This window comes from Musa acuminata, chromosome BXJ2-1 (genome assembly GCF_036884655.1).
Source record: "Musa acuminata AAA Group cultivar baxijiao chromosome BXJ2-1, Cavendish_Baxijiao_AAA, whole genome shotgun sequence".
Taxonomy (NCBI): domain Eukaryota; kingdom Viridiplantae; phylum Streptophyta; class Magnoliopsida; order Zingiberales; family Musaceae; genus Musa; species Musa acuminata.
The window spans coordinates 7238913-7260454 of record NC_088338.1 but is presented as its reverse complement, the minus strand read 5'-3'; the positions used below and the strand labels follow the sequence as shown (position 1 = coordinate 7260454).

The window sequence follows — 21542 nt, the reverse complement described above, 5'->3', positions numbered from 1 at the left end:
AATTCAACAAACAAATATTTCACCACTAGGATTTGTCAGCAATTTATTGACAATGGAGTGTTACTTCAGAACCTATATTAGCAATTTTGTACATTCATTAAGTGCTTTAGGTGCATGATTCATGACAATAAGCAAAAGGTATTCCAATTGCAGCAAGTACCAAGGAAGAAATAGTAAGTGACAGGATGATGTAAACAGATGATATAGCCATGGATAATTACCCTAGTTAGATAGAAACGGATTCGAAATTGGAAGATATCGTTTCAGCAATTACAAAAAGAAGATATCAGAGCGGTAGCAGGAATACCATATGAGTTAGGGCGCCTTCACCGGAAAGGCGCAGCGGCAAGGAGGAGGCTCGAAAGGAGGATGGCAGTGAGGGCGTCCGACCACCGCGAGGGCGTCTTCACTACCACCATCTCGGACGCCCTCACTACTACCATCTCCTCCTACGGCGACGGCGGCCGCCGTCTACTCATGTGAACAGCAGACCCGTCTCGATCATTGAGAGGGAGGGCTCGAGAAGGGGAGTGGCGATGGAGCGATCGGCTGCCAAATGCCGAATATAGATTACTTGGTCGAGGCGGTAAACATCGGGGAAGATGAAACTATAGGATTTTTAATCGGTCGGGTTCGACCCGCTGTACATCTTGCTACAATCCGGTCACAACATCCGAATCCGGTCCGAACTGGATCCGAATCCGGATCCAATCTCTTGGGTTCATGGTATTTTAGATGACATATTTATCGTATAATTTAAATTATATTTTTATTCTTTATACTAATATATACATACGGTCATTCATTGTCCGGGGCATTTTCGGTAAACAACACCCGATGTCACAGTCTGTACAGATCGCAAAGCCCTAAACGGCCGCCGCATCGGCGCTGTCGAGGGTTGTGCCGTTTCAGCTACATTCTGCGGCCGGTGACGAGCGGCCGCCGTCGCCATGGGTCGCATGCACAGCCGCGGGTAATACCATCCTCTGATCTGTATCTTGTTCCCTTCTCTCGCTCTCCCCCATTTTCGGCGGTGATGGAATCGTTAACCACGTCTTGTGCTGCAGAAAGGGAAGCCCCCGAGTTGGCTTAAGATCTCTGCTCAAGACGTGAGCCGCCTACTCTATTTCGAGCCACATTTCTTGTTAATGCTTCGAGGCTTATTGAACCCTTGATATGTCAGGTGGAGGAGAGCATCTGCAAGTTTGCGAAGAAGGGGCTGATGCCGTCACAGATCGGTGCCACACTTCGTGACTCTCATGGAATAGCCCAGGTCAAGAGTGTGACAGGGAGCAAGATCCTCAGGATTCTCAAGGCTCATGGTAACATCTTGCTAATTTCCTTAACTCACCATTTTTATGGCGCTGTCTTGAATTGTTTCTATGGTTCTTCTGGGTTTATGATTTTGGGCAATGGGGTCGATGTAGGGTTTGCACCGGATACGCCGGAGGATTTGTACCGCCTGATTTAGAAGGCAGTGTCCATCAGGAAGCACTTGGAGAGGAACAGGAGGGACAAAGACGCCAAGTTCAGACTGATCCTAGTAGAGAGCAGGATCCACTGCCTGGCCCGTCACTACAAGAAGACAAAGAAGCTCTCTGCAACCTTGAAATAGTTAGTGGCTCTATTACCTTGTGCTCCATTATTGCTTCACTTGTTATGGATACATTTAGAATGGAATACAGAATGACATTTGACGCTCATAGGAAACTGTAGCGATCATCAGCTGTGCACTAAGAGTAACAAGTGGAACTATCAATCCGTGATTTGGATCTGATCTTACAAACATGGACAATATTATGTAAGTTTAAATCAGGAATTGCACGTAAGATTTCCGAGGTCTTTTATCATCATCTTATCATCAACTCTTTGAAGTTCTTGTAGCAAATTATGATATATGATATATATGATGTCACATTGTGTTTGCTTTTTGATATTTGAAATATATTGTCGTACCCATTTTGCTTTTTTGATATAGGGAATTGGGATTTTTTTTGGATTGACCTTTGTTTTTCAAATTATTCCATCAAATTATCATTCCTCTGTGATTGAGAGGATGATTAAATTGTTCTGGTAATTTTGGTACCCTGTGTCATTATATCTTGTAATCAGATGTTTAATATGTTGTGATGTTCGTGGGAAAATGATGTATCATCATGCAAGCTCCTTTAAAGATAGTTCTGACTGTGTTTTTTTTATTAAGTCACCCATCGTCTTAGGAAGTTCTATGTCTCTTAGTATTTTACCTTTCTCTGTCTTGTGCTTAGCAGTTTGGCATATGAGTTTATTCCTACAATATATTCCATGGTCAATCATGATTTTGCTTGTGATTATATGGATCACATGATCATTGTCATCAATTTGTTGATTGTCTCATAGCCTAATAATATTTACTTCAAGAATGTGTCACTATATTTTTAAGCAGCTATGAGATGTTGAAGAATTCCTACTTTGCTTTAAAAACATTAGTCTGACACTTTGGTTAAGAAGAATACAAGGAACTGAAGCCTCTGCACTGGCAAACCTAAAATTTTATGTATAATTTGTTCATTACTGTGATCTAGCCGAGTACCTTGCATGACCCAAAGGGGGATCTGTTCAAGTATGCTGCACACATAATAAGCAGCAGCTGTAAGGTCCCAGCTACTTTTGTTGGTCCTTTCTCACCGTTAAGTTCCGTTAAGGACAGTTGTGTTAATCAAACAAGAGTCAGGGAATACATTTTCATCAATGCTAATGAATTCCTTTTGGCCCTCTCTCAATTTCCTTTAGCATCGGTTATCTCGAATGGATAGCTTGGCTGACTGATATATTTATAACTCTCCTTTGAACATGCCTTTACCACCATAGGTAGTCTTATTTACGCTTTGGTTGCAGATTTTGTTCTCAGCGATGGTTGTTCCTGGCTGATTGGTTAAATTTCACTTGTTCTTTTTAACTTACATCTTATGTATTGCATCATATAAATTTTGATATATGTTTTATTGCAATTTACTCTTTACAACTGAAAGGGTTCCAATGTAACATACTCTTATCGATTGTCATTTGCCTACTTAGCTCTTTTGAGTCTAATGGCTGCTTCATTGCTTTTGCACAGCGACTCCGACACTGCAAGCACTCTCGCGGTTTAGGATTCGACCACTCCATGAAATTTCAGTGCAAACGTTTGTGCAAGAAATACGGAAGTCACCGGTAACCAGTTGTTTATCAGCTCAAGGACTCAGTTATGGAATCTTAGGAGAGGATAAACTTTCTGGTGCTCTTAAATTGTGTTTTGATGAACTGTGACTGCTTTTGTTGTTACCCCAACAATGTGTATTTTCAGATGAACTGTGACAACCTATCGCATCATGTTTAATTATATGCATGAATTTTTACATTTTTTTCATTCTTTAACAGCCCGGCACAGATTAATTTGTAGATGAATAACATAATGTTTACAAGCTATGGGAAACCTTTTCTTTAACATAATATAGTCTTGATCTTAGAGAATAACATGATGTTTCTATTTGAATGATCGTCATATTGTGGTTTTTGTTCAGATCCGTAACTAAATTTGAAATGAGAATAGCCACTTCACTTGACTTTTTTTGTTATACATTTCATAATGAGAACTAATGTGTTGGTAATTTATAAGAGTGACTATGGTTTCGGAATCGGAATCAAAATCGCGGGTTTTGATTCTTGGAATTGACTTGAATTCACACGGTTTCAATTCTAGAACAATTCGTGTTAATAAAAGAAAATAAATTACTCATCCAACTCAAATTCTTACACTTTAGAATTAAAACGTGAACCATTATACACTGTAATTATTTAGTTAATTCGAACTTGATTCGGTTCGATTAGAATTGTCTGACATGACTGCCTCAAAGATCGATGTTGCCACGTGTGTTGGGTCACGATTTTTTTGTAATTTTGGATTCCTATTGGGGTGCGACTGTAAATTTACTCCGTAAATTTGCTATATAACAGCTCCCCCCGGTTGGAACACCGAACCCTAATCCCCGTCTCGTGCGACTGGACTCGGGGGTTCGTGATCGGAACGGCGGCGGCGGCGGCGGCAGCCCAGAGAAGATTGAGAGAGGTAAGAACGGAGATGTTCTTCTTTGCCTGGCCGTCACCGTCTCTGATTCCGATCTGTGGTGTTATGTTGTTTTCCTCTTTGATCTCTAGTAGTTGGTCTTGATTCATCATGGCGGCGGCGTACGGGGCGATGAAACCGACGAAGTTAGGGCTGGAAGAGCCACAGGAGCAGCTCCATCGCATCCGGATAACCCTTTCCTCCAAGAACGTCAAGAATCTCGAGAAGGGTACATCATATCTGTGACTTCACGGTGTTGCGTTCCTTTCCGTTTCCTTCTGAATTTTTTATCCCTTTTGATCGGTTTCGGTGGCTCAGTATGTGCGGATCTGGTGAGGGGAGCGAAGGACAAGCGGCTGACCGTGAAGGGGCCCGTGAGGATGCCCACCAAGGTTCTCCACATCACCACCAGGAAATCTCCCTGTGGTGAAGGTATTGCAATCTTCCCTTATCATAACTTCAGGAAAGGTTCTTCCTAATGGTTATTATGCATACCTGTATATTTTGGGGGCAAAATATTTGTCAGTAAATTAAACTGAGTTATGAATATGAATATGAATAGTGGAGTAGAAGTGCATTTATTCAGCAAATTGACAACCAATCGTGTGTGCTATGTTTTTCGAAATCCTGAAGAGAGAATTATCGTGGCTTTCACTACGAAAGTTTTTATAGTGCAGTGCGTGCGCTTGAAATTTTTGAAGATTAATAGTGTCTCATTCTGATTGTCATTGGTTCAACTTGTTCTATACATCTTAGTGGAAATACGGTTCGCAGTTTACATTTTGGTAGGAATAAGTTCTAGGTATTGTAATGGTGCAGAAAAGGCTTCATGTATATGCACATTGATTTCTCTTTTCATGTTTCATTAATTTTCTGACTCCATGAAAGGAAAAGTTTGATGAATGCTAAATATCTCTTTTGATGCTGACATTTTCTTTATAGTTTTTAAAAAAATCGAGCTTTTTAGAATGGATTTTCAATCTAACCATCCATGTTGCCCATCTACCTAATGTTACACTTGGAGATCTTATGACAACATGACTTCTCCTGTGGTCTTTGCTATTGGTATCCAATCTGGTCTTGGCATAGAGGACATTGCTTTGATTAGGAGTTTTCCATGGAAGATTTGATAAGAATTTTTAGTGCCTGGAATTTTATGTGTCAAAATATTGTACACATTGATTTTACACGCATCTTTCTTTGTAACAGATTTTTGTTTGGTTGTGGTGATCAAAATATAATTTTGAGAAATGATTGGTATTAAAGCTGTAGGTGTCTAGGGTTGAGCTTTTAAAACTTGGCAAAATAGAAATCAGTGTTAGTTTTGCAACAGATTTTTTTGGCTTTCATGTTTTTCATGAATGATGATAGCTTATTAGAGCAACAAAAAATACAAATTTAATTGACGGACATTGTTTTTCAAGTTTCTGAATATTTACTTGCTTGAATGAAATGAAATAAATTGAAATCCTGAATTGGCTGCATGGTTTTGTTTGAATTAATCATTAAGATGCAACATAAGAGGTGAATAAAGTGTCACTTTATGCATCTCCTGATATGTGCTATAGAAAAAGTTCATGTCGTGGATGAAAACTTTATTCAGAATTAGGAGTTCACAGTTTTTTGCCTCATAATTGGGATACTTGGATTTTATGGGAAGATGATCTGACTGTGCAGCTGATGCCAAGAAAATTAGTTTTGACACTGAGATTTTCTCTATGAAGTCTCAAACAAATCGAGCTTTTTAAAACTGATGCTCAGTCTGATTATCCATATTGACTATCTGCTTGGATGGATGCTTTTATTCAGACTTAGATGTTTGTAGTTTTGTGCCACATAATTGGGATCTTTTATGGAGTATTTCCGGAGGATGATTTGGCTGTGCAGATGATGAAAAGAAAATTAGTTTGACACTGAGATTTTCTCTATGAAGTCTCAAATAAATCGAGCTTTTTAAAACTGATGCTCAGTCTGATTATCCATATTGACTATCTGCTTGGATGGATGCTTTTATTCAGACTTAGATGTTTGTAGTTTTGTGCCACATAATTGGGATCTTTTATGGGGTATTTCCGGAGGATGATTTGGCTGTGCAGATGATGAAAAGAAAATTAGTTTGACACTGAGATTTTCTCTATGAAGTCTCAAATAAATCGAGCTTTTTAAAACTGATGCTCAGTCTGATTATCCATATTGACTATCTGCTTGGATGGATGCTTTTATTCAGACTTAGATGTTTGTAGTTTTGTGCCACATAATTGGGATCTTTTATGGGGTATTTCCGGAGGATGATTTGGCTGTGCAGATGATGAAAAGAAAATTAGTTTGACACTGAGATTTTCTCAATGAAGTCTCAAAAATCGAGCTTTTTAAAACTGATGCTCAGTCTGATCATCCATTTTGACTATCTACTTGGACGAATACTTGTATTCAAAATTAGAATTTCACAGTTTTGTCTCATAATTGGGATCGTTTATGGGGTTCCACAAGAGGGTTATTTGACTGTGCAGATGATGATAAGAAAGTGTGACACTGAGATTTTCACTATGAAGTCTCAAAAAACCGAGCTTTTTAAAACTGATGCTCAGTCTGATTATCCGTATCTATTATCTACTTGATACTGCATTCCCTAGTCCCTGAGACAAACTGGTTATCCATGCCAATAGCCAATCTGGTCTTGACACTGGAAGTTGTTACTTTTTAAGTTTTCTGACTTTCCTTAGAAGGATGATTTTCCAGTCGACTCTTAAGATCCTCTTTTGACAATTTGGAAATTGGTTGTATGATTTTGCTGGTTCCTGGTTCCTGGTTCCTGGCGCACAAAGTTTAATGACAGGCTAGTCACCTTTTTTATGTATGATTTTGCTTTAGGCATGTTTGTTGTGATGGAATGTGATCTACAGAGAGGGGGTTATGTTAACGCATTGCTGCTTCCAGTACTCATGTCGATACTAATTGATTTGGGTAGTACTTGTGTCAGTATGAACTTGATTTAAGGTGCCTGAGCTTCAACTATTGTGGGACTTGATGATGACCTTATTATTGCAGGAACCAACACATGGGATCGGTTTGAGCTCCGGGTGCACAAGAGGGTGATTGATCTGGTCAGCTCGTCTGAGGTTGTGAAGCAGATCACCTCGATCACCATTGAGCCTGGGGTGGAGGTTGAGGTGACGATCGCAGAACCATGAGTTTGCCTTCATTTGAGTTCATCCAATTATCTATAATGTCTTCTTCTATGTGAGCTATTTTGCCGTTAGTTTGTTCTTGTTTCCTAGGGGTAAGTCGAGAGTTCGAATCCTGTTTAATCATAGCATTTTCCTGATCTCAAGAATTTTGCAACCCTCTTAATTCTTCCGAGACCAACCGCCAGTTTTCGACTGTGATGTTTACCACTTAAGTCCCATTCGAGGCGCTTAATTTTTGCATGCATGAGATCCAAAACTATTGATTAGGACACAGGACTTTTCATAGTAATATTTTGATCGTCAAGGATAATAAGATTTTTCATATTTGCACCGTCAGGGGAAATAATTTCCATTTTAATATTAAGGTAACGAACCAAGCTTCTTAGAGATGGCCTATCGTGTCTGCTATATATATAACCCTGAAGATGACAGCAGACAATAGAGAAGATTTTCCATGTCTCGCTTCGCCGCCGGTCCTGCTGAATGGTCCTGGAAGGCTATCCCTTGTCTAACCACTTTTGTGTGGCTCAACGGACAGCCTCACAACCGAACAATCTTCAGCCGTTTGCAGCCATATCCTCAGCACGCAGACACTGACGCATACGAACCAAATGATGAAGGACATACGAAAACTTTATTACAGTCCAAATCCCAGATTTGAATCCGTTCGTTGTAGCATCCTCAAATCATGAAAGAAAGAGAAAGAGCAAGCTGGAACAAAAGCTTATCACAAACCTTAGAGCGATTTGGCTGCGGTAATGACACCGTCTGCCGATATGCCGAACTCCTTGTATATTCTCCCCGCAGGAGCGCTCGCTCCAAACCGATCTATCCCGATGGCCTTCCCTTTGCCGCCGACGTACTTCTCCCATCCAAGCGTGGCACCTGCCTCGATACTGATCTTAGCAGTCACCGCAGCGGGGAGCACACTCTCCTTGTATTCATCTGATTGCTCCTCGAACAACTCCCAGCAGACGAGCGATACCACTCGGACCGTTTTCCCCGTCTTCCTCAGCTCGTCGGCAGCCTTCGCTGCAATTTCCAGTTCCGAACCGGTGCCCATCAAGATCAGGTCTGGTTTGTTACCTGAGGAGTTGTCTGAAACGATGTACCCTCCCTTCTCTACTCCCTCGATTGATGTTCCCGCAAGCTGAGGAAGCTTCTGCCGCGAGAGAGCGAGCACCGATGGCCTCTTCCTGTTGAGCACCGCGACCTTGTATGCTCCGGCGGTCTCATTTCCATCGGCAGGCCTGAGCATTAGAATGTTCGGCATGGCTCGGAAACTTATCAAGTGTTCGATCGGCTGGTGAGTCGGACCGTCCTCCCCGAGACCGATGGAATCATGCGTCATCACATAGATGACTCCTGCCTCGCACAAAGCTGAGATCCTGATGGCAGCTCTCATGTAGTCCGTGAAAACAAAGAAGGTCGCACAGTAGGGGAGAAGGCCGGGGCTGTGGAGGGCGATGCCGTTGCAGATGGCGCCCATCCCGTGCTCCCGTACACCGAAACGAACATTACGCTCCTCGGGCGTGTCCTTCTGGAAGTCCCCAAACATCTTGAGCAATGTCATGTTGGAGGATGCGAGATCTGCACTACCCCCGAGAAGTCCAGGTAGAACTTTCGCAAGCGCATTCAAGTTCTGTTGCGACAAGTTTCTGGTAGCATCGGCAGGACTCTCAGGAGTGTATGTCTGGAAAAGAGCCATATGGAATCACAGCTTTACGACATCGAATGGATGGATAGCGTAAGAAGACAGGAGGGTGAGAGATTCACCGGAAGAGCTTTCTCCCATCCGGCAGGCAATTCTCCCGATACGATGGCTTTCAGCTCTGCAGCATCCTCCTTGTACTTCTTCTCGTACTCTGCAAACTTGGCGTTCCACTCAGCTTCAAGGGATGCACCTTCAGCGACATGGCGGCTCCAGTGACTGAACCATAAACCAGAGCACAGGTCTATGTACAGAACAAATCATTCATAATCGACGATTAGAATCCGAATTCGTAGTCGCTGACCTCTTGATATCCTCGGGCACATGGAAAGGCTCGTACGGCCATCCAAGATTCTGTCGAGTTGCATCGACTTCCTTGGCACCCAATGCACTTCCATGCACACTGTACGAGTTCGCCTTGTTGGGCGATCCATATCCGATGGTAGTGGTGACCTGCACGAATGCAGTAGCTTAGCAATCCGAAACAAGCATACCCAGCCGGCCATTCTGCTCGAGAACAATTCCGGCAAAACAACACAAACCTTGATGAGTGTTGGTTTATCTTTGACAGCCTTTGCTTCCATGATCGCGGCACGAATGTCATCATACCCTGTGTTACCGTTCTTCACCCAGATAGTATGCCACCCGAGAGCGTCGAAACGAGCAGACACATCTTCTGTAAACGCGATCTCTGTGTCTCCATCGATGGAGATGTGGTTGTCATCGTAGAAGGCGATGAGTTTGCCGAGACCCCAGTGTCCGGCGATCGAACAAGCTTCGTTTGCGATGCCCTCCATTTGGCAACCGTCTCCGAGTATAACATATCTACCGATCGAAATCAAATTACACAAACGTGTGAACTTAGCAGCAGCATTCGGACATAACCAAGACAGAACTTACGTGTAATGGTCGACGATCTCGTTGTCAGGCTTATTGAAACGGGCCGCAAGGTGTCTCTCAGCAAGTGCCAATCCTACGGCATTGGCTACGCCTTGACCAAGTGGCCCTGCATCGTGTTCGTGCCGATCAACAGACGGTCGTGAAAGCTCAGGGAAAGCAATGAAGGAAAGAGATGATCACAAAACGTATCATAAAATCTGCAGGAGACTTAACCGGTGGTGACTTCAACTCCGGGCGTCTCGAAATTCTCAGGATGGCCGGGAGTTCTGCTCCCCCATTGCCGGAATTGCTTTATGTCCTCCATCTAAATGACCAAAACTACATCATCTTGATGCAAATCAAAACGCACATGAAATTGGTAGAGTAGAGTGATCTAGTGTGTTTGATACTATGCAGATCGGTGAACATGATAGGCACCTGAGTGAACTGATCAAATGAGAAGTTTAGGACTTTACTATGCTTTCGATTCCAAGAAATTACGTGTGTGATGATACCATCATGATTAAAGCAAGAAAAAGGAATAGCAGAGATCTCATTCCAAAGCCAGATCCAAATCTATGAAGAAGAATGGACCGATCACCATCAAGTTGCCAACTTTCTTGGTAATAGCTTCATCAAATCTGAGGATAGGACTCGGGAAAGATCCAAGGCCTGACCTGGACGCTGTCGTAGCCAGCAAGGTGGAGCAAGGCGTACTGGAGCATGCAGCCATGGCCGGCGGAGAGGACGAAGCGGTCGCGGTTGAACCAGTAGGGGTTCTTGGGGTTGTACCTCATGACCTCGTCGTACAGGATGTGGCCCATGGGCGCGCACCCCATGGGGAGGCCCGGGTGGCCGGAGTTGGCCTTCTCGACGGCGTCGATGGCGAGGAACCTGATGGTGTTGATGGACTTCTCGACGAGGGCCTCCGTGGCGGCGGCCTCGAGGGTCTCCACCGCGGCGGCCCTGGCGGGCGCCGCGCGACGCGCGGCGCGTGACGCCTGCCGCGGGCACCGGCGCTGCTGCTGGAAACGGGGGGAGTGGGAGCAGGTGAGGGAGCGGCCGGCTAGGGAGCTGAGGGCGAATCCGCCGGCGGGGACGGCGACGCGGTCGGCGGAGTGGGAACCATGGCTAGAGACGGCGAGGCCAACGATGGCTTGGGCGGCGTTCACGGAGGATGAAGCGGCCATGTCTCTCACTCTCTCGATTGGGTACGGGATGGAATGGGCGAGAGGAATAAGAAAGGTGCCTTTTGAGCCACTTGGGACGGCGTCGAAGCGAATGGAGCGAGGGGGAAGGGACCCACGCATCGAGAGACGTCGGATCGGAGTACGGATTACATCTCAGCCGTCAGAAAGGGGTGACGGATGACTGCCTCTGGTTTCACCAGCCATATCCATCGCCCCTTATCGCAACGCCTTCCTTTGTCCGCCTCCCGTATGAAGCTGCGATCGCATCAGCATAACATTATAATCATAAGAAAAAAAATAATTCTTAACTACATAATAATTTTTTAAAATAAAAATAATTAAAAAAAAATATTTATATCAAATGACTTACTTATATGACGATTAAATTAAAATATGAGACTTATCATTTGTGCGATAATATAGTAATCAATTCAAAGATTTTAGAAATAAGTACATTATTATTTATCATTTATGTAATATTTATGCTTATGTCAGAAAAATCTAACTGAGGCAGTGAAGTAAATCGACTAATTTATGTTGTACATATAATCATATTAATGGATAGTTCTCTTCTATTCGTACCGCTTATTAATGCCAACACAATATTCTCCCCTTAGAAGGAGCGGCTCTTGCAAGATATGGCTTTTCTTGTTTCGGAAGCCATACCAAAAGGCCACCTCATCAGTTTTCTCTTTCAACACACATATATAATTGTGATTATATTTGTTCCTTAAAGAAGAATAAAATATTTATTTGATTTTGATGATGATTTGCTTCTTAAAACAAATAAGTGTATGCGTCTATCATCTTTAACAGTTTAATTATCATTATGAAATGATTTGATGAATATTTTTAACTTTAGACTCGAAAAACTTTCGAGAAATTTCAATGTAAATTATTCTCTAAATAAGACTTCAAAATTATCTTTCTAATCATAAATGATTAAACGGGAGTTTTTCTGTATAGAATTAATTTGAGCTTCCCAAAAAGGTGTTATCTGAAGACTGGTGTTCCAATCAAAACAAAGAATGTACTCACTTCGCTGGTCTGTGGTAGGTTGCATGCTTTGAAACGAAGGCGTTGAAAGGTTTGGTGACACTAAAACAGTACTCCTCGTTGGTCTTCTCACCCACCTCGCACTTGACGGGTGGGTGAGCTATACGTATCTCCTGCATGTCTCATCACAAGACGAAGAAGAAGAAGAATAAGACATGCTTGCTTGGGCCATGGATTCGATTGGCTAACACATTCGGCCCACAGTTAATTCCATTGTCGAAATACTAAACATGTTTGGAATATCCTCTTCATTAAAATTTCATTTCCAACAAGTCAAAAATGTTATGATAAACTTGATGGGGATATAAACAGGAATAACCTTTGTATAGGGATATACGTGGAAAACCCCTTCAATGTGAAGGGTAAAAACCACGGGGCAAACTAGAGATAATCCACTATGAGAATAATGAATGTACAAATCTCAATCTCTTGCCCAAAACCCTAGCAACAACCACAAGAGAATAATTGGGATACAAGGATCACGTCACTGCCCACAATATCTAAAATCTCTCAAGTAATCACAGCAAGAGCCTACTGTAGAACACTGCTAGATGATTGAGAACAGTCTGCCTCGTTGTTGCCTTTTTATAGCTTTAATCTGCCTCTAAAACGCAGCCACCACACTTCCCTAATCTTAATTAGGGTTAGGTTAAGAGGGAGTGTGGGCTGTGGGCTGATAAAGCCCACATGGGCTGAATATGGGCCATCAGCCCAACAAAACTAGCCGAATAATTTACCATAACATTGACGATGTTATTATTATATAATTTGTCATAACATTAGCAATCCTAATTATTAGTTTAGTTATACGACATGTAATATCACGAATGGATTATTTATCATTAACTTATGGACTTCAAATTATGCAATTCTAAATGTTTACGTTCGAGTTAATAGTAGAATGCATACATACTGTTTGTCTTATCCTTCATCGTACTAAATACAAAATGATCTTCTTAGAAACAGTTCACAACCTCACATCGATAATTCACTCCCTTATTAGAGAGAGAGAGAGAGAGAGAGAGACGAAGAGGACTAATTCTATGCAGGAGACGACGAATGCATTGGAGGTATTTACAGAAATCTATATCTTATCATCCACAAATGTAAAGCTTATGCACATCCATAGCAACCAACATCCAAGCCTACGTAGACGTCCTTTGCATGTTTCTACCACGCAGATCTTTACGTACGTGCTTCCACGGGGCCTTCCTTGCTCAGAGCGTTGCATGGACCCCGCTGCACACCGGGAGATCTTCCTCGGTGTATGGCGCTGCTCTTATGATCGGATTGATCCTAAAGAAGTTGACAGGTTTCAGGTCGAAGGTGGAGAACACGGTGGGCATTATGGGGTAGTCCTCTTGGCATGGTACGTGATGGAATCCCATGGTGTACCACAGGACGATGTCCTCGTTCTCAATCTTCCGATCCCTGTAACGCATTCACCCTCACGTACCATTAGTTCTCTCACTACCTATGCATGCATGCATGTATGAGGAGTGTATTGCCGTCTGTCTTACCTCTGCGACCAAACAGCGAGGTTGTCGTCCCCGTGGCTCTGATACGCGAGCAGGCCGCCCGCCCACTCTTCGCTGCGGTTGTATGGAGTGACCCATATCTACCGGGAGACAAGAGAGAGAATGACATAGCGATCGAGCGATCACCGAGAAGGAGAGCGTACGACATGATCATCACCTGGTTATTGGTGAATGCGGCTCGTTTCTGTGGAGGATCGTCCAAGTCCAGCAAGCTTGCAGCGGTGGCGCCGGGCACCAACTTGTACCCCGAGGGGTTGCCGAGCTTGGAGAGACGCGAAGGGTTGACGACGTGGAACTCGGAGGGGTCGTACAGCTTCAGCTTTACCTTCGCGTCCTCCTCCGTCCTGGCCACCTCCCTCACCACCTTCATGTAGCTCTTCCTGGGGGACTCCCCGGGGGCCGTCTCCTGCGTCTCCATGTGCACCTTGACGAAGGAGTTGCTGGGCCCATCCACGTCCATGTCCAGGTAGAATGTCACGAAGTGGTCGTGGACCACGCCGACGATGTTGTCGGCGACCAGCGTCCCGTACAGGTCTTCCCCCTCCGGCACTTGGCTCAGGTTCCCGTAGCGTGTCGCCTTCACCATCAGCATGCCGCTGAGACTCACCTGGTCACATCACCCGGAGCAATTAGTACTGGGCCCACCTGTGGGGTCCATGCGCATAAATGTGCTGAGTGAAACAAACATCAGCTGTTTCGGCTTCTTCTGCTCCGCTTGATCTTTATGTTGGTACAAGCCAAAGAACCACCTGAACACACACATACACATCCAGAGGAATCCAGACTGGCGATGGCCCAGCTGATGCAAGATCCTTTATTGATTCCACAATATATATGGCCCGGCTGATACCAGATTCCATGTTCAAGGAATCTCAATAAATATAGTTGACTTCATCAAGTGGCTGTTTTCTGTGTCTTCATATGGCCTTGTCTTGTCTGTCACTTCATTACGATACTATCTGACACGGTAAGTTCCTATGAAAAGAACTCTGTGGAGGAAGAAGAAGACAGAGAGGGGAAGCGGATTGATAGATAGATAGATAGATAGATAGATAGATAGATACCTTCACTCGGATGAGGCCATCCATCTGAAACTCCCAATCCACGGTGTAGTCGTAGTTCCCCACGGACGCCACCATCCTGGCCACCAGCGTCACCTTCGGCCTCGCCTCCCTTATCTGCTTCACACCCCCATGCAATCAAACAACAAAAAGCATGATGCATCAGACTGGTGTTCAATCCAGCAGCCATCGTGTCTGCGGTTCACCATGACATTTGCAGACGTTTATGTAGAAAAAGAGACTAGAGAGAGGTGCGTTGGATGCTGCGAGGCTGTGCACCGGTCAAAACAAGTACGTCCCTATTCTTGGCTTTCTACAGGTGAGGAGATGTCTTTTCGAGTGGGGGTCCTCGAGAGCATCTGAATCTCTATGGATCCAACTGTTGTACCTCTCAAGATTCCTTCGAGATTCATCTGCTGATACCTTCACGCCCTTTTCTCTGCAACTGTACTCTTTCTACTTTTCAGATGATGAGAGGTAAATTTCTATGATCGGCATCCATCAGGCCCTTAAGATCCGTGCACGATGCATACGAACGGTGAGATTTGGGTTTTTCTTCCGAGGGGATCCAATTTATGCGGTGAAGATGAGGAGAGAACGATGCTTACGTCGTAGCCGGACACGGGGTTCTCGGTGTGCCGCCAGGCCACGTCTCCCTCGTAGCGCTCGAACACGCAGACGACGTCCGGGCGCACGAAGGGGGTGCCGTCAGCCGCTGCGAACACCGCGTCCATGTAGATGGCGTTCCGGGGGCAGTCGTTGAGGCGGAGCAGGGGGAAGGCGTTCGTCCCCATCCCGTACTCGCCGGCGTCCATGTAGGTCTTGAAGTACCACCCCTCCCCTGGGTCCATGTACGGCACGAACAGCTCCGACACCATCCCTTTGTACATCACATCCCGCCACGCCCCGCCTCCCTCCGGGTCCCGGAAACGCGCCCGGGACACCACCATCCCCGCCCGCGCGTCTGGCCGGATGTGCACCTCCCACCCCGCCCACCGTACCGCGTGCCCGCCCGCCCCCACCCTCATGCTAGGCCTCCCCGCCTGCTCCATCGACATCGGGTTCACCGCCACCGCCTCGGTCGTCGGCATCCTCCTCTGCGACTCGTAGCGGTAGTCCGTGTCCCTGTTGCGCGGCACCGGGATCCCAAGCCCCTGGTCCGAGACGCGGATCACCCCACCCGTGTCCACGTCCACAGTCACCGTGAGCCCCTCCACCGGGCTCATGTAGAAGTTGGGGGACTTGGCGTAGCACTGGACCTTGATCACCCGCCGGTTCTCCTCCTCCGGCCCGTACCAACCCGACGCCAGCGGTCCGCAGACAACGCCGGACGACGGGTTCAGGCCGCGATAAAAGACGGCGTTGATAACGTCCGGGTGCGCAGCGGCGGCCTTCGTGGCACGCTCCATTTCCTCGGGGGTGAGGCTGGGGTAACCGGCGGGCCGGGCGCGGACGACGTGACGGAGGACGCTGCGAGAGGCGATGTCGACGGGGAGGACGTGGGTGTGGTTGGCGGAATAGGCGACGACGAGGGCGCGGCGAGGAGGGAGTGTGTCCCCGGGGCGCCACGCGAGGACGACGGCCTTCTCGGGCTCCAAGAGCGACAGGGAATGGATGGACGGGAAGGTGTTCGGCGAGGCGAAGTCCGGGTGGGAAGCGAGGATGGAACGGATGGCCTTTATCTCGTTATACGTAAGAGGGTCGAGGGGGTGGTACGGATTTTTGTGGACGTGCATAGTCACCCCGGCGCCATCAGTTCCGGTGGAACCGCCACGGAAAGAGTGACGGTGGGACGAGAGGGATCGGATGGTGGGGAAGGAGCGGAGCGACAAGGAGACGAGGAGGAGGGCGGCGGTGAAGAGGAGAAGGAGCAGGTGTTTAGGAGAGGGGAAACCTTCCATCACTCAGCTCGAAGGACTGGTGACCTACCACGAGTAAGCTCTGCCATGGAGTTGGTGCCTTTATAGGCGAAGAGGAAGGAGCACTTGGCGGGCTACTCGCCACCTCCGTCACTGTCCGTCTCCTTTCTAATCTTAATGGTGCCTTGTTTACTTGGTTCTTCGTAGATCAAGCAGCGCAATGATTGCTTCTCATAGTAAAAGATCTCACCGCGGGTAGATGGAAACGAGCCCACAGTGAATGGAATCCAAAGTGGGTCGAAGAATCCAATGTGGAATATATATATATATATATATATTATATCCGACCTTGGATTCCTTCCATATAGAATCCGGCAGTGGAGGAGTTGCAATCTACCACATGCAGGAATCTAATACACGACCGTATAGTATAATGTAGTCACGTACAACCCCGAGATTGCGATCTTCCCTTATAATAATGCAAATATCATGAACAAACAATCTTGCATTATTAATGGGTGTCACTTTCATTTTTACGCATGCTAACCAATGATACCCAAATATATATATATATATATATATATATATAGTCAACAATAAGAAAAAAATTATGTCGTATATCTCTTACTTAAAGATATTTCTTTTTTTTTGGTCATGGAAAAATAAAGATAATCCTGAAGTATAAGTAAATTAATTCATATTATGAATTCAAACCCACCAATCCTAACACGCACATAAACTAATATATATATATATATATATATATATATATATATATATATATATATATATATATATATATATATATATATATATATATATATATATATATATATATCATGATATTTTGAGGTATATGCACCGAGGTGTTAGAAATAAGGATGGGACCTGCAAGAGGCAAAGGAATCACGCTGACAAGAATCTATTTGTGGGAGTAGTAGTATCTATATGCTTCAATTACTTGAGCTTGTGGGGAATCTTAAGAGGGATCTTTCGTTGATGCGACGTCTCTGATGGAACGAGGTGAGCTGCACAGTGTATTGCCTTTCTGAGAAAGAGAAATTTGTCGGCATTAATCGGAGAAGACGTAATCGTGAAAAGGACTTCGATGGTCCAAAAAAGAGAGACTATGTTAGATATCTTCTCCAATTATTGCAGGATAACTGATAAATTTATGTGGTATTTATAATTGGCCGAATTTATTGATTTTGTTTATTTTTTCAAGAAAATACTTTTTATTTTCCAAATTTTCTAACAGTATTTTTTTTTACTTAAATCTGATATTATCACTAGTCACATATTCATTTGTCATCCCTTTTGTTAGTATAATAATAATAATAATATTGTCATACCATGTTATAGTATTTTTAGTAATGATAAAAAAAATATAATATAGTGTTTATAGTATTTTTTTAGTATAATTAAATATAATATAACTGGATTTGATCACCATATGAATTGATCCAAATAAGAGTATAAAATAAAATAAAAGTACATAAGTGGCTGGATGTATTCTATGTATTAGATAAAAACATGTGTTATTAAAAAATTCTAAAAATAAAATATATTTGATAAAAGCTAAAAAAATAGTTTTTTTTTAGAATTCATCCATTATAATGTAGGATTGTTTTCCTAACTTCTCTAAAATAGTGTCATAATTTATGCACTATTTATGTCTTTATTTTTCTTATACGTTGGTTTCATGAATCATAAGCAACTCCATTTCTTTTTATTTTTCCTTGTTTCTACAGTGCTCTCTCTTCATTGTCAATCCTTTTCTCTCTCTCTCTCTCTCTCTCTCTCTCTCTCTCTCTCTCTCTCTCTATCTATCTCTCTCTTTACTAAATAAAAGAGAAAGAAAAAGAAGAGATAAACCAAGCAAAATATTTTTTTACTATATATATATATATAATATAGAGATATAATTCAAAGCTATATATTGATTATCTTTTGTAAATAATTCTCCTCTTGTTGAATTGGTATGATATCTTTAATTGAAAACACTTAGCATAATCTTACTTTATAATCAAACAAGAAGTTATTTTGTAAATATAATTTTACATAATGCTGTCTTTAATTTAGTATAAAATAGAGTACAAAACTGGAGGCTATAGTCATTCCTCCAAAGTCTCTATGACTTCAAATTTCAATCGAACATCACTGATCGATGGACTCTACTATTCCCTTGTTCGCATTTAATATGATCCATTTAATATGATCCAATTGCTCCTCTTTCTTTGATGCTTCAGTAAGCAATTCAGCATCACATTCAATATCTATCTATCTTTTGTCCATCTTCACGCAAAGCATACCCAATACCTTCTCCTGTTATCATCAGCTCACTGTGTCAGCAATTTCATTCAGAAAAAAAAAATATTTATTTGTTTGATCTGAGTATAAATCCAAAACGTTCCATTCACATCGAGCTTGCACCGATCAGCCTTACGTTTCTTTACTGAAGTTAGAATGTGATATTTTCCCTGACTACCTGTAGACTCTCCCATCAGTTTTCTATTCATCATGTAAGTTAAAGAACTCCATCATTTTAGGCCTTTCACATCGGATAAAAAGGCTGTAGGCAACCATTTTGATTGGTTGAAGCCTATGCTTTCTGGAATCAGCTACCATTCTCGTGCAGCGTATGAAAGGAATAAAGCTGCAGAAGAAGAAGAAGACAAAGTAGAGAGGAAGAGAAGAAGAGGTCACACCCAACATTTCCTTCGGAAAATGGACAGCCATTGTGCCTCCAAAGTCGAGTGTCTATCACACGCAAACACATAACAAGCAGCAATAAGTTGACGCTTTGGGACACAAAACCAACCGATTATTCTTATAAACCTCATTTCGTCATTATTTTCAGGTCATGTTAATTTGCAAGATGTGGGCTGTCGGCGGCTTTCACTTTATCTCAAAGTCGAGGATGTCGTGCATTGGCTACATGGGTTGATCGACAAAGTTAGAGATATTTATTTTGAATTATTTTTGGATCTTCTTTCTTCTAAAATTGATTCTTTTATTAGTTTACGATGAATTGGTTGTATATTATATCGATAAAATATAAAATAATATGATCCGACCATAATCAAATAATTGATTCCCACATAACATTTAAGCTCAAGTTAGCGATAATACATTTATGAATTTTTATAGGTTAATAAATCTCTAGCCACTTATGATATGAGGGTCTAAATTTTGGATCGTTATATCCCCTATCGACGGGTTGATTAAATATGAAACCCGATGGGATAAATAATTTAAGTGTGTACTCGATGAGTACATTTAAGTGTGTACTCAATTTTGATAATATAAATAAATTTAAGATTATTTTATATTTTCTAATAAAATTTAGAGATTTAATAAATTAAGATTTGAAAACATATATATTCCGAGGACTTAATCAATTATGTACCACAACACAATTGACAATTTATTTTCAAATTAAATCAGTAATTTACATATAAATATATATTCATGCAATCTTAGTTATTAGAATCAACTTAGTTCCTTGAATTAACAAAAAAAAAATCATTTAAGTGATAGGTGAATTCCATGTTAATATTTTAAAGGTAGATTCTATAAATTGGGCTGGGTTTAATCTTGAGGCCCAATTAAACATTACAACGATTTGGGCTTTGCTTGAGGCCCAAATATGATATTGTCCATGACATTAGTAACTTGAAATCTAATGAGGATTGATTAGTAGTGGACGTCTCATCTTAACAGCCTAAATATTTAGTCTGCATACTCTAATGCCGTGTTAGAAGCCAATCATACGGGACTAATGTGGAAAACTGACCTCTTACTATAGAACCTTTTTCGACCGGCGGGAAACACCTGCGACGGGTTCTTCCGCTCTTCCTCTTCTCAACCGTCGACGTAGGCTGCGTACGCCGCTGCGTCCGACGAGGGCATCCAAGAAAGGGGGACAGCTAGAGATCGGCACCCGGAAGGGTGAAGCCCTCGCCGCCCGTCGAACCCTCCTCGTTTTCTTGCCTTCTTTCTTTAATCCTCCGATCGTCTGTTCCAGTTGGGGGAGGAGGGGGGAGTCGGTTATTGATCTCGTTTGCTAATCAATGATTGCGAGTTGTGTTCTTTTCCTTTCGTTCTTGATCGAGAGTTTTCTTCGCCCCCATCACTATTGGCCTGGATTTCGTGGCTAACCCTGATTATGCCCTAAAAGGGCGTATCGATTATGACGATCATATATCTTTTCGATGTTCCTGCTTATGGAATGGAACGATTGTGAAGGCCTTGTTAGCTGACTTTATAGGGAAGGATAATTTGTTCTAAGCATGCCATTATTGCAATTAGTTGTTGAAGAATGCTTGATTTATTATTGTCATAAATCCTTTAAATATGCTGTCTCATATAGGAAATTTTGCAGGCGTAGTGTAGGTCCACTTGAAGGGAGATAATAAGGGTTAATTATAGATTATCCTCGATAATTAGATATATTTAATGTTTCGATCCTTATACTTTAAAAAATTATATTGAATACATATAGCTACGAAAGTAAAACATATAGATCTATTTACATTAACGATGATAAAAGATAATTTTAACATTTGATGGCGGACGACGTCGATGGTAATGGATAGCGACGTCGCTAGTGTCGATGGCAACACAATTATCTGGTCGCCTTCGATGACAATAAGGTTTGTTCTCATTGTAACATCATCCACTTCCACGAGAAGCACATTGTCGATCTTATCGTCGCTCACCCTATGTCAACGTAGATGGTGGTGGTTGCGGCCCATCCTCTCGCACCTTCGCGTTCCCATTCTTCTAGGAATAGCGCCTTGGAATCCTCAAATCCCTCTCTCATCCTATTGTAGCTAAGGATGCCTCTAGTCATCCCCTCCTTCCCTTCTCTACCTCAATCCGCTCTCACTCAAAACTCTCCATCACATGAAAAAAACGCTTCGTTGCCTTCCTTAACTCTCGTTCACACTTGCTTAACTCTCGTTCACACTTGC

General features: G+C 43.0%; 4 protein-coding genes, 2 non-coding genes and 3 pseudogenes across 7 annotated transcripts; 7 read left to right on the top strand and 2 right to left on the bottom strand.

Moving 5' to 3' along the window:
* Window positions 1–826: 826 nt before the first annotated feature.
* Window positions 827–3396, top strand: LOC135597945 (small ribosomal subunit protein uS15-like; the record flags this gene model as incomplete). The annotated part of the gene is made up of 6 exons (XM_065091455.1): window positions 827–973; window positions 1068–1109; window positions 1184–1322; window positions 1428–1614; window positions 1707–1801; window positions 3098–3396. Coding segments are annotated over 4 exons (372 nt in total), but the record flags the coding sequence as incomplete, so codon positions are not given.
* Window positions 3397–3969: 573 nt separating this feature from the next.
* Window positions 3970–7435, top strand: LOC135598701 (small ribosomal subunit protein uS10z/uS10x-like). Of its 2 annotated transcripts, none has more exons than XM_065092916.1 (4): window positions 3970–4087; window positions 4180–4313; window positions 4403–4516; window positions 7133–7435. In XM_065092916.1, exons 2-4 carry the CDS (start codon window positions 4196–4198, stop codon window positions 7273–7275), a joined length of 375 nt encoding a protein of 124 aa, XP_064948988.1. In that variant the 5' UTR covers window positions 3970–4087; window positions 4180–4195; the 3' UTR covers window positions 7276–7435. The 2 variants fall into 2 exon arrangements, with proteins under 2 accessions (XP_064948988.1, XP_064948987.1); XM_065092915.1 differs by having other exon boundaries at window positions 3976–4087; window positions 4177–4313.
* Window positions 5756–5844, top strand: LOC135599583 (small nucleolar RNA SNORD36; annotated as a pseudogene).
* Window positions 5966–6053, top strand: LOC135599582 (small nucleolar RNA SNORD36; annotated as a pseudogene).
* Window positions 6175–6262, top strand: LOC135599581 (small nucleolar RNA SNORD36; annotated as a pseudogene).
* Window positions 6384–6469, top strand: LOC135599579 (small nucleolar RNA SNORD36). Its single transcript, XR_010481932.1, has one exon. It is a non-coding gene; the product is annotated as a small nucleolar RNA SNORD36 (small nucleolar RNA).
* LOC135599578 (small nucleolar RNA SNORD36) lies at window positions 6589–6671 on the top strand. Its single transcript, XR_010481931.1, has one exon. It is a non-coding gene; the product is annotated as a small nucleolar RNA SNORD36 (small nucleolar RNA).
* Window positions 7436–7884: 449 nt separating the features above from the next.
* LOC135598700 (transketolase, chloroplastic-like) lies at window positions 7885–11089 on the bottom strand. Its single transcript, XM_065092914.1, has 7 exons — window positions 10540–11089; window positions 10097–10187; window positions 9884–9989; window positions 9526–9808; window positions 9288–9436; window positions 9049–9202; window positions 7885–8965 (listed from the first exon to the last, which is right to left on the bottom strand). The coding sequence occupies exons 1-7, from the start codon at window positions 11050–11052 to the stop codon at window positions 8009–8011; spliced, it is 2253 nt and encodes a 750-aa protein (XP_064948986.1). The 5' UTR covers window positions 11053–11089; the 3' UTR covers window positions 7885–8008.
* Window positions 11090–13147: 2058 nt separating this feature from the next.
* On the bottom strand, window positions 13148–16713 carry LOC103993259 (amine oxidase [copper-containing] gamma 2-like). Its single transcript, XM_009413260.3, has 5 exons — window positions 15316–16713; window positions 14711–14824; window positions 13804–14253; window positions 13629–13726; window positions 13148–13539 (listed from the first exon to the last, which is right to left on the bottom strand). Exons 1-5 carry the CDS (start codon window positions 16606–16608, stop codon window positions 13326–13328), a joined length of 2169 nt encoding a protein of 722 aa, XP_009411535.2. The 5' UTR covers window positions 16609–16713; the 3' UTR covers window positions 13148–13325.
* Window positions 16714–21542: the final 4829 nt, after the last annotated feature.